The 11,542-nt window shown below is 46.7% G+C and overlaps 2 protein-coding genes across 7 annotated transcripts in view; one reads left to right on the top strand and one right to left on the bottom strand.

Annotated features, from left to right (window-relative positions):
- Setdb1 (SET domain bifurcated histone lysine methyltransferase 1) overlaps positions 1 to 5,820 on the top strand; it is a 33,938-nt gene extending 28,118 nt beyond the window's left edge. For all 3 annotated transcript variants that reach the window (XM_021158715.2, XM_021158714.2, XM_029475335.1), the window contains exons 15-22: positions 595 to 764; positions 1,492 to 2,120; positions 2,902 to 2,930; positions 3,045 to 3,174; positions 3,436 to 3,601; positions 4,493 to 4,704; positions 4,945 to 5,033; positions 5,148 to 5,820. In XM_021158715.2, the coding sequence (XP_021014374.1) occupies positions 595 to 764; positions 1,492 to 2,120; positions 2,902 to 2,930; positions 3,045 to 3,174; positions 3,436 to 3,601; positions 4,493 to 4,704; positions 4,945 to 5,033; positions 5,148 to 5,265 (1,543 nt within the window). In that variant the 3' untranslated portion in view covers positions 5,266 to 5,820. The remainder of the gene's footprint in view (positions 1 to 594; positions 765 to 1,491; positions 2,121 to 2,901; positions 2,931 to 3,044; positions 3,175 to 3,435; positions 3,602 to 4,492; positions 4,705 to 4,944; positions 5,034 to 5,147) is intronic.
- The window catches only part of Cers2 (ceramide synthase 2), an 8,480-nt gene continuing 2,690 nt past the window's right edge, over positions 5,753 to 11,542 (bottom strand). The window contains exons 1-11 of one of the 4 annotated variants that reach the window (XM_021158716.2): positions 10,433 to 10,614; positions 9,066 to 9,239; positions 8,538 to 8,655; positions 8,239 to 8,357; positions 8,052 to 8,109; positions 7,913 to 7,963; positions 7,649 to 7,741; positions 7,356 to 7,484; positions 7,090 to 7,196; positions 6,850 to 7,003; positions 5,753 to 6,697 (exon numbers count right to left, since the gene is read on the bottom strand). In XM_021158716.2, the coding sequence (XP_021014375.1) occupies positions 6,557 to 6,697; positions 6,850 to 7,003; positions 7,090 to 7,196; positions 7,356 to 7,484; positions 7,649 to 7,741; positions 7,913 to 7,963; positions 8,052 to 8,109; positions 8,239 to 8,357; positions 8,538 to 8,655; positions 9,066 to 9,238 (1,143 nt within the window). In that variant the 5' untranslated portion in view covers position 9,239; positions 10,433 to 10,614 and the 3' untranslated portion in view covers positions 5,753 to 6,556. The other 3 variants (XM_029475338.1, XM_029475337.1, XM_021158717.1) reach the window with 3 other exon arrangements.

Genomic DNA, 11,542 nt, shown 5'->3' with positions numbered 1-11,542 from the left:
AAAAAAAAAAAAAAAAAAAAAAGAATTGTACCAATATTATTATAATTTTCTTATCTATTTCCTTTTGGTATATATATAATCTGGCTTCTGCTTTTCTTCTGTGTCTGTTTCTAGATGTCCGTTTTTTATTACATTTATGGGGTGGGGGCAGGTGTGCATAGATCAGAAGACAGCTTGGAGGAATTGGTTCTCTCCTTCTACCTTGTGGCCTCCAGGGGTTGAACTTAGGTCATCAGTCTTGGTGAAAAGTTCTTTTACCCAATAAGCTGGCTCACCAGCTTCCCTACTTGTATCAACTGAGACAACCATAAACTTACTTCTGTAGTCTGAATCACCTCATTGTTTGCTAATCCTTTCTCCAGGGGTTAGGCCTCTGTCACTTATTATCTGCAGTATTACTATGAATATTGTGAAACACTTGCCTTCTGAATTATGTTCTTGGTCTTTATTTTCACATGAGTCCAAGAGGATAGATGGATCATTCCAAAAATCCACTATCTCGGGTCACTACCTCCTTGATGATCTTTGCTTGTGACATGTGTTAGAGATTTAAGTCTATCAGTAACTATCGTTGACTGTATTCTAACCTCCCAGGGTTTATGAGTGTAACAAACGCTGCAATTGTGACCCAAACATGTGCACAAATCGGTTGGTGCAGCATGGTCTGCAGGTTCGACTACAGCTGTTTAAGACACAGAACAAGGGCTGGGGCATCCGCTGCTTGGATGATATTGCCAAAGGCTCTTTTGTCTGCATTTATGCAGGTTAGTGATAAAAAAGGGGTTTTACCCTATGAGGTTTGGGACGTGGGAGGTCAAGGAAAAGTTGAACATAGCAAAGTGTTAGTGGGTATGGTAGCACATGTCTATAATCCAAGCACTCAGAAGATGAAGGCAGAAAATTTGAGAGTAGGAGATAACCTGGGCTACAGAGCTAGACTTTACCTCACAAAAAAACAAAACAAAACAGTGTTTGAGGAGTGGAAATGTAGCTCAGGAGAACAATGCATGCTTAGTTTTCAGGAGGCGCTGGATCACTCCCTAACATTAAAAAAAAAAGAAAGGATGGATGGATGCATAAAGTGTTTGACAGTTGAACTCGGAATAAGAGGAGATGGAAATCTCTTCTATAAAGGACATGATAAGTGATATATACCTGAATAGGTAGGACCTGAGAGGGGCAAAGGTACTTCTTAAACAGTAGAAGGGAATCAGATTTTGGCTATTGATGTTTCTTTCAGTGAGAGACCTCATTTAATTGTATTATTTTCTCCGAGAGATATTTTAACACAGCTAGGAAGTACCAAGGAGGTAAACAAAAAGAAAAAAAAAAGAAAAAAAGAAAAAAAAAATTGGGAAGGGCAAAGCAACAAGCTGCAGTGACATTGACTTAATGTCAGAGGCAAAGGTGGCAAAGTAAGCATATAATAGAAGATTTACCCTGCTGGTGGGTGTAGTACTGATGAAGACCATCAATTCTCTTGATTCTCAGGCAAAATCCTGACAGATGACTTTGCAGACAAAGAAGGCCTGGAGATGGGTGATGAGTACTTTGCAAATCTGGACCACATTGAAAGTGTGGAGAACTTCAAGGAAGGATATGAGAGTGATGTCCCCACTTCCTCTGACAGCAGTGGGGTAGATATGAAGGACCAGGAAGATGGCAACAGCGGTTCAGAGGACCCTGAAGAATCCAATGATGACAGCTCTGATGATAACTTCTGTAAGGATGAGGACTTCAGCACCAGTTCAGTGTGGCGTAGCTATGCTACCCGGAGGCAGACTCGGGGTCAAAAGGAGAATGAATTGTCTGAGATGACTTCCAAGGACTCCCGCCCCCCAGACCTCGGGCCTCCGCATGTTCCTATCCCTCCCTCAGTATCTGTAGGGGGCTGTAATCCACCTTCCTCTGAAGAGACACCCAAGAACAAGGTGGCCTCCTGGTTGAGTTGCAATAGTGTCAGTGAAGGTGGATTTGCTGACTCTGACAGCCGTTCCTCCTTCAAGACTAGTGAAGGTGGAGATGGCCGTGCTGGGGGAGGCCGGGGAGAGGCTGAAAGGGCCTCTACCTCAGGATTGAGCTTCAAGGATGAAGGAGAAAATAAGCAGCCTAAAAAAGAGGTAAGAACTTTTCCCCTCCAGAAATTACTTACTTTAACTCACAGCCCTGGAGGTACAAAGCTGCATTTGGTGATGGCCATCCTAGCTGGCAGACTCCCAAGGCAGTGTAAGGCGTTCCATGGCTAGAATCAGGGAATATCTATTTGTGTTAAAAGCAATTCCTTTTAGCATTGGTACAAATGAAGATTGAGACACAGGGCCTTACCCCTTTCAAGGCTCCATCTCAAAGGCAAAGGAATAAAGAATTGATTCTAAATATGTAGGGTTTACTGCTGATGGGATTTTGTTTTGTTTTGTTGTTTTTCAAGACAGGGTTTCTCTGTGTAGCCCTGGCTCACTTTGTAGACCAAGCTGGCCTCGAACTCAGAAATCTGCCCGCCTCTGCCTCCCAAGTGCTGGGATTAAAGGTGTGTGCCACCACTGGCTGGCTGCTTTTTTTTTTTTTTTAATTGCTGTTTTTAGTTAGGCAGGGTCACAGTACACTCCAGGTTAGCCTGAAATTTGCTATTACAAATTTAATGTTGAAATACTCCCCATTACAGATAGTAAAACTGTTGGGTCCATGAAGCACAGAGCTCACGAGACCCATTATTGAGAAAGATTAAAGGCCCTTGCCAGGAGAGTATACTGTTGATTGTGAATGATAACAAGTTACAACATGATTTCCCTACATCACCACCTTTAGTGTGTCTCTTGCTGGCTATGGTAATGCTGTCTTTGGAGATCTTCTGTTACCTTGGACCATGAAATCATTTTTAACCTTTCCCTTGTTCCTTTCCAGGACCCTGAGAACCGAAACAAGACGTCAGTGTAAGTGCTTGCTTTTTCATCCTTTTAAGTCTTCCTCTCCTCTTAAGCACACAAAAGAAGCCTAAGAAACAACCAGTAGCAACTTGACCCTCTCAATCTTTGACCTTCCCATAGAGTTACTGAAGGCTCTCAGAATCATGGACATAATCCTCCCATGAAGTCTGAAGGGCTTCGCCGACCAGCTAGTAAAATGTCTGTGCTCCAGAGCCAGCGAGTTGTGACTTCTACTCAGTCAAACCCTGATGTGAGTGACCGTCTTATGCTTATGCTGCCTTCTGTTTTATTCAGTCCAAGTAAAGGAGCACACAATAGTCCACCTCAAGTTCTTGGCTAGATTGACTGTTAAGTCTCTTCTTGGGCTTTGACTTTGTGTTTTGTTCTCCAGCATCTAATCATTATCTTATTATAGCCATAGCCCCTCTTGCCAAATCATGGGTAAAAGCATTAACTTGGGCAGCCTTTCCATAAACTTCTCATCTTTCTTCACACCCTTCTGTCTCCCCAGGATATCCTGACACTGTCCAGCAGCACAGAAAGTGAGGGGGAAAGTGGAACCAGCCGAAAACCCACTGCTGGTCAGACTTCAGCCACAGCCGTTGATAGTGATGACATCCAGACCATCTCTTCTGGCTCTGACGGTGATGACTTTGAGGACAAGAAGAACTTGTCAGGTAGTCTGAGAATGTTTGGATGTAGTGGGAAGGAACAGGAAAAGTAGGAAAAACACTTTTAAAAGAAGGAAATAAGCCGGGCGTGGTGGCGCATGCCTTTAATCCCAGCACTCGGGAGGCAGAGGCAGGTGGATTTCTGAGTTCGAGACCAGCCTGGTCTACAGAGTGAGTTCCAGGACAGCCAGGGCTATACAGAGAAACCCTGTCTCAGAAAAAAAAAAAAAAAAAAGGAGGAGGAGGAAATAATTCAGATCCTAAGAGTTGGGCAGATTTCCCACCTCAGCTGAACTGTTGAACTGCCATGTGCCCTTCCCTTCTTCCCCATATCCCTCCTTTTCTTCAGCTCCTTAGTTCAACATAACTATTCGTGCTTTTAATAAAGTGTGACAAACAATCTCAGCCTGGTGCCCAAACCTGTACTTGAGCATCTGGGATGCTGAGACAGAAAGCTTGTGGGTTTAAGACACCTGAGTTAAGAGGAAGCCTCATCTGAAACAATGTAACTTATGGTCTTCACCACCCCAAGACAAGTTTCTTTGTAGCCCTGATTGTTCTGGAACTCCCTATATAGACAAGGTTGGCCTTAAACTCCAGAGATCTACCTACCTCTGCCTACCAAGTGCTGGGGCTAAAGGTGTGCACCAGCCATACTTGGCCATGATTTAGGGTCTTAGCCTGAATTTAGCTAGCTTATTGCAGTGATTGGAATAAAAGTGAGGAGAAATGGGGCACGGTCGTAACATATGTAATTCCAGCACTTGGTAGAAAAGGGAGGGGCACAGGAGGATCACAAGTTTGAGACCAGCTTGGCTTACAATGAAAGTGGTAGAATGTATAGTCGGAAGTTGGGATGATGAGCACCACCACCCTTTTTTTTTTTTTTCTTTCCAGGACCAACAAAGCGCCAGGTGGCAGTAAAATCAACCCGAGGCTTTGCTCTTAAATCAACCCATGGTATTGCCATTAAATCAACCAACATGGCTTCCGTGGACAAGGGGGAGAGTGCACCAGTTCGTAAGAACACACGCCAGTTCTATGATGGTGAAGAGTCTTGCTACATCATTGATGCCAAACTTGAAGGCAACCTAGGCCGCTACCTCAATGTGAGACTCTGAACCACCTCTATGTGTAGGGTTATGCCATTGCCCTCAAATTCCTAACTTTTTAAAGATACTGTGTCAACAACCTACCTTTGCTTATAAGTTGATTTCATAGAGTGAAGTAGCTTTCTTTCAAAACATCACTGCTATAGTATATAATGGAGGAGAGATCAGATGTGTGTGTGTGTTCTCACAAAGCAAGATGTTTCCCTGGTTGAACGACTGTCATCTTTAAATTTACAGCACAGTTGCAGCCCCAACCTGTTTGTCCAGAATGTGTTTGTGGATACCCATGATCTTCGCTTCCCTTGGGTGGCCTTCTTTGCCAGCAAGTAAGGGGGATAATGAGGAAGGGGCAAGTTGTATGGAAATCGGGGTGAGGTGTACCTTCCTTTGTGGTCAGGCTTCACTTTTACCCTCTACACTCATTCTTTTTCGCACTTCAGGAGAATCCGGGCTGGAACAGAACTCACTTGGGACTACAACTACGAAGTGGGCAGTGTGGAAGGCAAGGAGCTGCTGTGCTGCTGTGGGGCCATTGAATGCAGAGGGAGACTTCTTTAGAGGAAAGCTCTTCCTCGCTTTGAGAACCCTTGAACTGTCCTTTCCCCAGGAACTGGGTCTTCCTGACTGTTGAACTCTGACCCCAAGTCTCTGATCTAGCTTCTTCCCAGCTCCTAGTAGATAGAGATGGGGATTCTAGATCAGGACTTTCCCAGCGTGGTGCTAGCAGGCACTAGGGTGGGTAGACATGACCACTCTAGCCTCAGCCTGAGGTCCTTCTCATCTTGTATGTATTCATGATTCACATGGGCTGTGTATCTGCCATCCCTGATTTGTATGGTTTCTTGAAAGTCTTCTAACAAGATGGTAAAGTAGAGATTGTGGTTTGTCTTGTCTCCTGCCTTGATCTTCCATGGAGAGGTCATTTCCCAGTGGGCAACTATCATTAGTTTATACCTCGATTTTATTTGCTCTGTGTAATTTTTAACTAAAAATGTTACATAACCACAAGGGAGGCCTAAGAAAAAAACTAACCCTTTCTCAAGTCTTAATAGTCTGACACAGTCATGTTTTATTTAACCTTTAATATACTTTAATTAAAAAAAATTAACAGTACATTTTGGTCTGAAATGGTCCCTCGCCGAAATGTCAGGTCCTACCTGTAGTTGTGGCTTTACAACTGAAACCCCAAATGTTCAATAAATAACAGAACTAGTTGCCCTTCTACTCCACACCAGCTGTCATAGCTGAAGGGAGGGGACAGGAAGGCCAGAGAGGGAGGCAGTGAGATCCTAGGAACCATGGTCCCTGGGGTAGGGTGAGGGGCATGTATGTATACCCTCCTTCACTTCATTGACTTGTATTTAAGGAAGAGAAAGTTAAAAGTAGCTCAGCTTTCTTTCTTGGCCTGAGCTAAGGAGCTTAGAAAGGTGGAACCTTGGTCCAGCTTTGGCAGAATGAGGCCCAGAAAAGGGTCAGTAAGGCACAACCCTGGCTTGAAGTCAGGGAGTCAAAGGCAAACAGCTAGCTCCAAATTCTTAGGGATGAGGAATGTGAGTTATGACTCCAACCCTCAGAGCTGAAGAAGGGTTAGCAAGAAGGGTAGCTTAGAAGGTAGAGAGGGAAATGAGACCATCCAGTCTCTCAACAGGATATGGATGTGGCCAAGCCTCCTTTCTACCTGGAGATAGGCTGTTTAGAGTCTGGTTCAAAGGCAACTGGGTGAAAAAAGAAGTGGAAGGTCAGTGTAGACTCCATATCCTTTCTCCCCAGAGCTCAAATGCCCCTAAAGGGAAGCTTGGCTAGTTTCTTGGCCTCATGTATTGATGTGGGAGGCAGCTAGGACAATGGTTCAGTCATTCTTAGGATGATTGTTATTGAGGATGGGGTGACCATTAGCTAGGAGCCTGCTCTTTGCTCCTGCCCCAGCTGCAGTCTCCTCCCCCTCTGAACTCTCCGTTTCTTCTCTGTCACTGCGTTCATCTTCTATCAGCTGTGAAAAGGACAAAAAAGGTTATATAGCCTTCAGTATCCAAGGGCTGCCTCTAAGTTTCCTGTTAACCCCCAAACCCTCATACTTTTTAAAGAGAGTTGCAGCATGTGTGAGAGAAGTGAGACCTACAAAGGGGGGTGGGCCTCCCTCACCTTTCCAGTTATGAACTTGTGGGCCATCCGCAGAATGAAGTAGGCCCAGAAGATATGGAGCATCTGTAGCACTGCCATCATAGAATTGAAGAAGTAATAGCCAAAGAAGGCAGGGTAGAGCTCCAGTGGGTATACCATCGTGCAGTGTAGGATCCTGAGGATTTAAGGGCAAGTTATAAACATGGCCATGAGTGAAAGCCTGAGGCAAATGAAAAGGCAGGAGCCTGAGCACCTACTCACCAGAAAGGCATGATAACCAGCCGAGTGATGATGAAAACGATGGCGAACACAATGAAGAGGTTGTTGCAGGTGTTCTTCCATCCCGCGTAGTTAAACATCTTGGCAGACTATAGAAACAGTCCCATCTATTATCACTGCCTCTTGACTCCCATAGACAGTAGTATTTTGCATGTGGCTAGCAGCACTGACAATACCCTCTCTCCAACCCCTGGAAGGTAAGGGACAAGGGGACCTGCACTGGGGCCTCTACTGTGAGGAAGACTAACCTCCAGCAGGTAGTCAGAAGCGTCATGCAGAGCCATGATGAGGGTCCCTGCCCGGACGTAATTGGCAAACCAGGAGAAGCAGAGGAGAATGATGGTGGCCACATGGTGAATGATCTGTTCCTTAAAATCCTGCAGAAAAGATAGAGGCTCCAAAGGACTCTTCCCTATTCCATTGTTCCTCCTTCCAGTCCCCTCAACTTTTGTTCCCCATATCCCAGCCGCTCTGCCCAGATCCCCAAGAAGTCAAAGGGGAGGCTCTTCACCCCAGGACCTCATCTGGTCTCTTTACCCACCTTTCGCTTGACATCAGAGGCAATGCTGAAGAGCAGGGACCAGTAGAAGGAAAGTTCAATCATGTAGTACCAATACTGAGAAGGGATGATGCTCTGGGAGAGAAATGAGGGGTGAGGGATCCCAGGCACCGCCAAACTCATTACTTCTAGCCCCTCAAGATAAGTCTTTCATGGTTGTCTTCTGCCATGTATTCATGAAACTCTTCCTTCATAAGGGGGTATTGTGTGCTGTAGAACACTATTACATAAGGGGTCTTTTCATACCTGTATGGGATATCCCTCCCAAACTTTCCTTAAGTCATAGAACCAGGGTTTCTGCAAAGAGAGAGATTAAAGGAAGAAGGACTCACATCCTATGGCTTATCCCATCTTAAAGGATGTGCTCCCACTTCCCAGTACTCACATCCACAGTGACAGCCATGCCAGCAACAAAGGCAATTAGGTAATATGTGAATCTCCAGCTGCAAGAGGAAGCCAGGTGGAAGGATCAACAGTTTCCACTGCCCCAGACACCCTCTCAAGGTTCTCTCACCTCCCAGCAAGAAAACACAACTGGGCCATCCAGTTTCACTTGCCCCAACTCCTCCCACCTGGCTTCTCGGAACTTCTTGAGAAGACTGGGTCTGTCCTGGTTGCGGCGGCGGCGGAACCAGCGTTCTACCTGGCGTCCAGAGAGCCCACTCTGCCGTGACAAAAGGTCTACCTCCACCTAGGCATAGTAAGACCAGTATATTCAGCCTTCAGATCAGCAGTGCCCCCATTCTACTTAACCTCTCCCCATAATAACCTGAATCATGCCCACCCTCTACCAAGTCCTCAGCTTCCAAAGCAAGCATTCAAACTGACCCACCCAAACTCAGCAACTGCCAGAGTCATCTGCCTCTCATACCTGCTTGGGCTGCTTGCCGCTGGTCTGGTAGAAATGTTCCAAGGTGGCATTGGGAGGTGCCCGCAGTCGGGTTTTCTCCTTAACATTCAGGAGGGCAGCCAGGGGTGTTGCCACATAACTGAGTAAGGGACATGAGAGAGAGGTGTCTGGCTCCCTTGGAGCACTCCTAACCCCTAAATGGGACAGAGAAAGTACTGCAAGACTTAATTCTGGGCCTCAGTTTCCCAAGTTCCCTGGCATCCACCTTTCTTCTGGCCTCCTGGGCTGCCCACAGCTGACAAAGCTGCCTATGTTCACTATTGACCAGGCAAGGAGGCGGGTGCAGGATGAAAACAAAAAACCATTGAAGGACAAGGCTGGGGATGCTGAGTCCTCAGCCTCAGGAAGACAATGGTGCGCTGGGGGAGGGGGAGCATGGGCAGGGACCTGAGTGGCCAGAACACCAATGTCCAGAACTAAGCATCAGGAGACCAACACGAAGCCCAATAGGTTGGCTGACAACCAGAGAAGGTTTGAGGGCATGCTCACAGCTCAAAGAAGTATCGAATGACGAGAAAGAGCAGGGCCAGGGGGAGCGTGATGTAGAGATCTGAGGCTTTGGCATAGACACGTCCATCTTTGTCTTCTAGATCAGCCCAGGTTAAGTTCACAGGCAGCCATAGTCGTTCCCACCAGAAGTAGTCATACAAGGTCTGGAGCATCCTGAGTGAGGAAGGGAAAGGTCAGAAGGCCACGTGCAAGCACTCTGCAGACGAGAGAGGGAGTGAAGGAACGCTCCTGCTGGTCAAAGGGAATAGGACAGTCGCACAAGCCTTGGACTCTGGCTACATAGCCTTGGAGTGAATCGGTTGGCTTAAGTTAGCTAAGCCAACCTGAATAACTAACCAAGTTAGTTATTGATGGTTAGTTTCCTCATCTGTAATAGGAAATCAGTGGCTTTCAAGTTCAGCATTTATTTACAGTTTGACGCAACCTCAGGTGATGCTGACACCACTTGGGCCTGATTCCCTGCAATTTAAAAAAAACAAAACAAACAAACAAACAAAAAAAGCACTCCTTTCTTATCAATCTTATTTTTTGGATCTCAACCTAGAGGACAAGCAAAACCCAGTCTGAGAAGCTGCAGTCAACAAGCAGAAAAGTTAATCAGACCCTGTCTCGAAAAATTTAAAAATTTAAAAATTAAAAAAAAAAAGAAAATTTAAACAGGGAGAGTGAGCAGAAGGCGCACGCCTTTAAGCCCAGCACTCGGGAGGCAGCGGCAACAGCAGGAAGATCCACACAGCAAGTCCCAGGACAGCTAGGGCTACAAAGCAAGACCCTTAGTTTGGAAAATAGACTATGTCAGGTGTGGTGATGAGTCTTGGTGCTGTAATTTCGACACTTGAGCTGCTGAGGCACTGGGATCATAAGTCTGAGACCAAGCTGAACTGCATACACTGTCTAGAGGAGGAGGAGGAGGGGGAGGAGAGGAAGACAACTCAGTTTTATATGAATGAGACAAGCACATCCCCAAAGCACAATGAGCATCAGACACCTGCACACACACCGTGCTCCACACATCTACATGGGCGGCAGAAAATGATCTGTAATCCTCTGTTCAGAAAGGGAGTGAGAAAGAATTTGAGCCAGCAAGGTCTACAAAGGAAAAGCAAGTCCCAGGCCAACCCGGGCTACTGAGAAACCCTGCCTTGAAAAAAACAAGAAAAGAAATGGAGGGAGAGAAAGAGGGAAAAAGGAAGTCAGGGTACAGGTACAGATAGATACAGTCAGGACTGGGGACAGGGAATCCAAAACAGCAAGGTTCAACCAGTAGCATGCCTGGAAATTCTGTGACTCCAGGCTCCCCAGCTCTCCCCCTGTGAATAAGGAGAGGTAACCGCATGCAAACTGACCTAGAGACTATGAGCTGTGACAGGAGAAAGGTGGCCTCCCAGGTAGAGAGGACTGGAGCAGCAGCCTGTGGGCCAGCATGAGCAGAAGCACCAGGCACTGACAATGGAGTTGCTGAAGGAGGACAGAGCCCTCAGTCCACAGCTGAGCTAGGCTGGTCCTGGGTCTGGTTGGCTCTTTCAACAGCCCCACCTCCACCCTCCACAGAAGCACTTGCGAAATCCCTCTCGGCATGTCACAGGCCAGTCAGTATTCCAGCTCAAGGACTTTTACCCTCTTGTCCCCACTCCTGGTCACTGCTCTTGTGGATGAACTCAGAGGTCAGATAGATGATAAAGGATTTTCAGCTGCACACCCGGCACACACATCCCAATTATACATTCCAGGCCCCACCATGAAGAGCACTACCTCTTCCCCTCCACCTCAACCTGAAAAATTAATTTGTTAAGAGTAGAAGCTTCGCCGAGCGGTGGTGGCCCACGCCTTTAATCCCAGAACTTGGGAGGCAGAGAGGCAGGTGAATTTCTGAGTTCGAGGTCAGCCTGGTCTACAAAGTGAGTTCCAGGACAGCCAAGGCTACCCAGAGAAACCCTGTCTTGAAGCCCCCCCCCGCCCCCAAACGTGGAAGCCTCTCCAAAGGACAGAATTAAGTGTGACTGCCCACACAAGCACACTTTCTTCCTAGAGGAAAGGAGAAAACTGAATAGAGAAGAAAAGGGAGGAAGGCAGAAGGCCAACTGAAGGAACAATTTGGACACCCCACCTCTCCCTTCCTACCTTTTGGGTTAACTGGATAGGAAATAGGGACCAATACCTGACCTTGTCGCCTGGCTACTGTGTTCCTCAGTGCCTAACTTTTCCTCCAGCGAGACCTAAAATCAAGCACACAGGCAACCCTAGCCTTGGGCCATCTCCAAGCCGTCCCATAACTAGGATGTTTTTCTTCATAGAGCCTTTCGAGAGTTAAAGATTCAGAGAGCTAGCTAAGGGCCCCGAGTGGGTGGAGCCTCTCTCCCGGGCTCCAGCAGCGTAGGAATGTCTAGTGCCTTGCTTATCCCTACCAAGAAGGTAAGGAGCTAGAGGGTGGGGGTTGGGTAGTCACAGAACAGCAC

Source organism: Mus caroli, chromosome 3 (genome assembly GCF_900094665.2).
Source record: "Mus caroli chromosome 3, CAROLI_EIJ_v1.1, whole genome shotgun sequence".
Taxonomy (NCBI): domain Eukaryota; kingdom Metazoa; phylum Chordata; class Mammalia; order Rodentia; family Muridae; genus Mus; species Mus caroli.
This window is presented reverse-complemented; position numbering and strand designations above follow the sequence as displayed.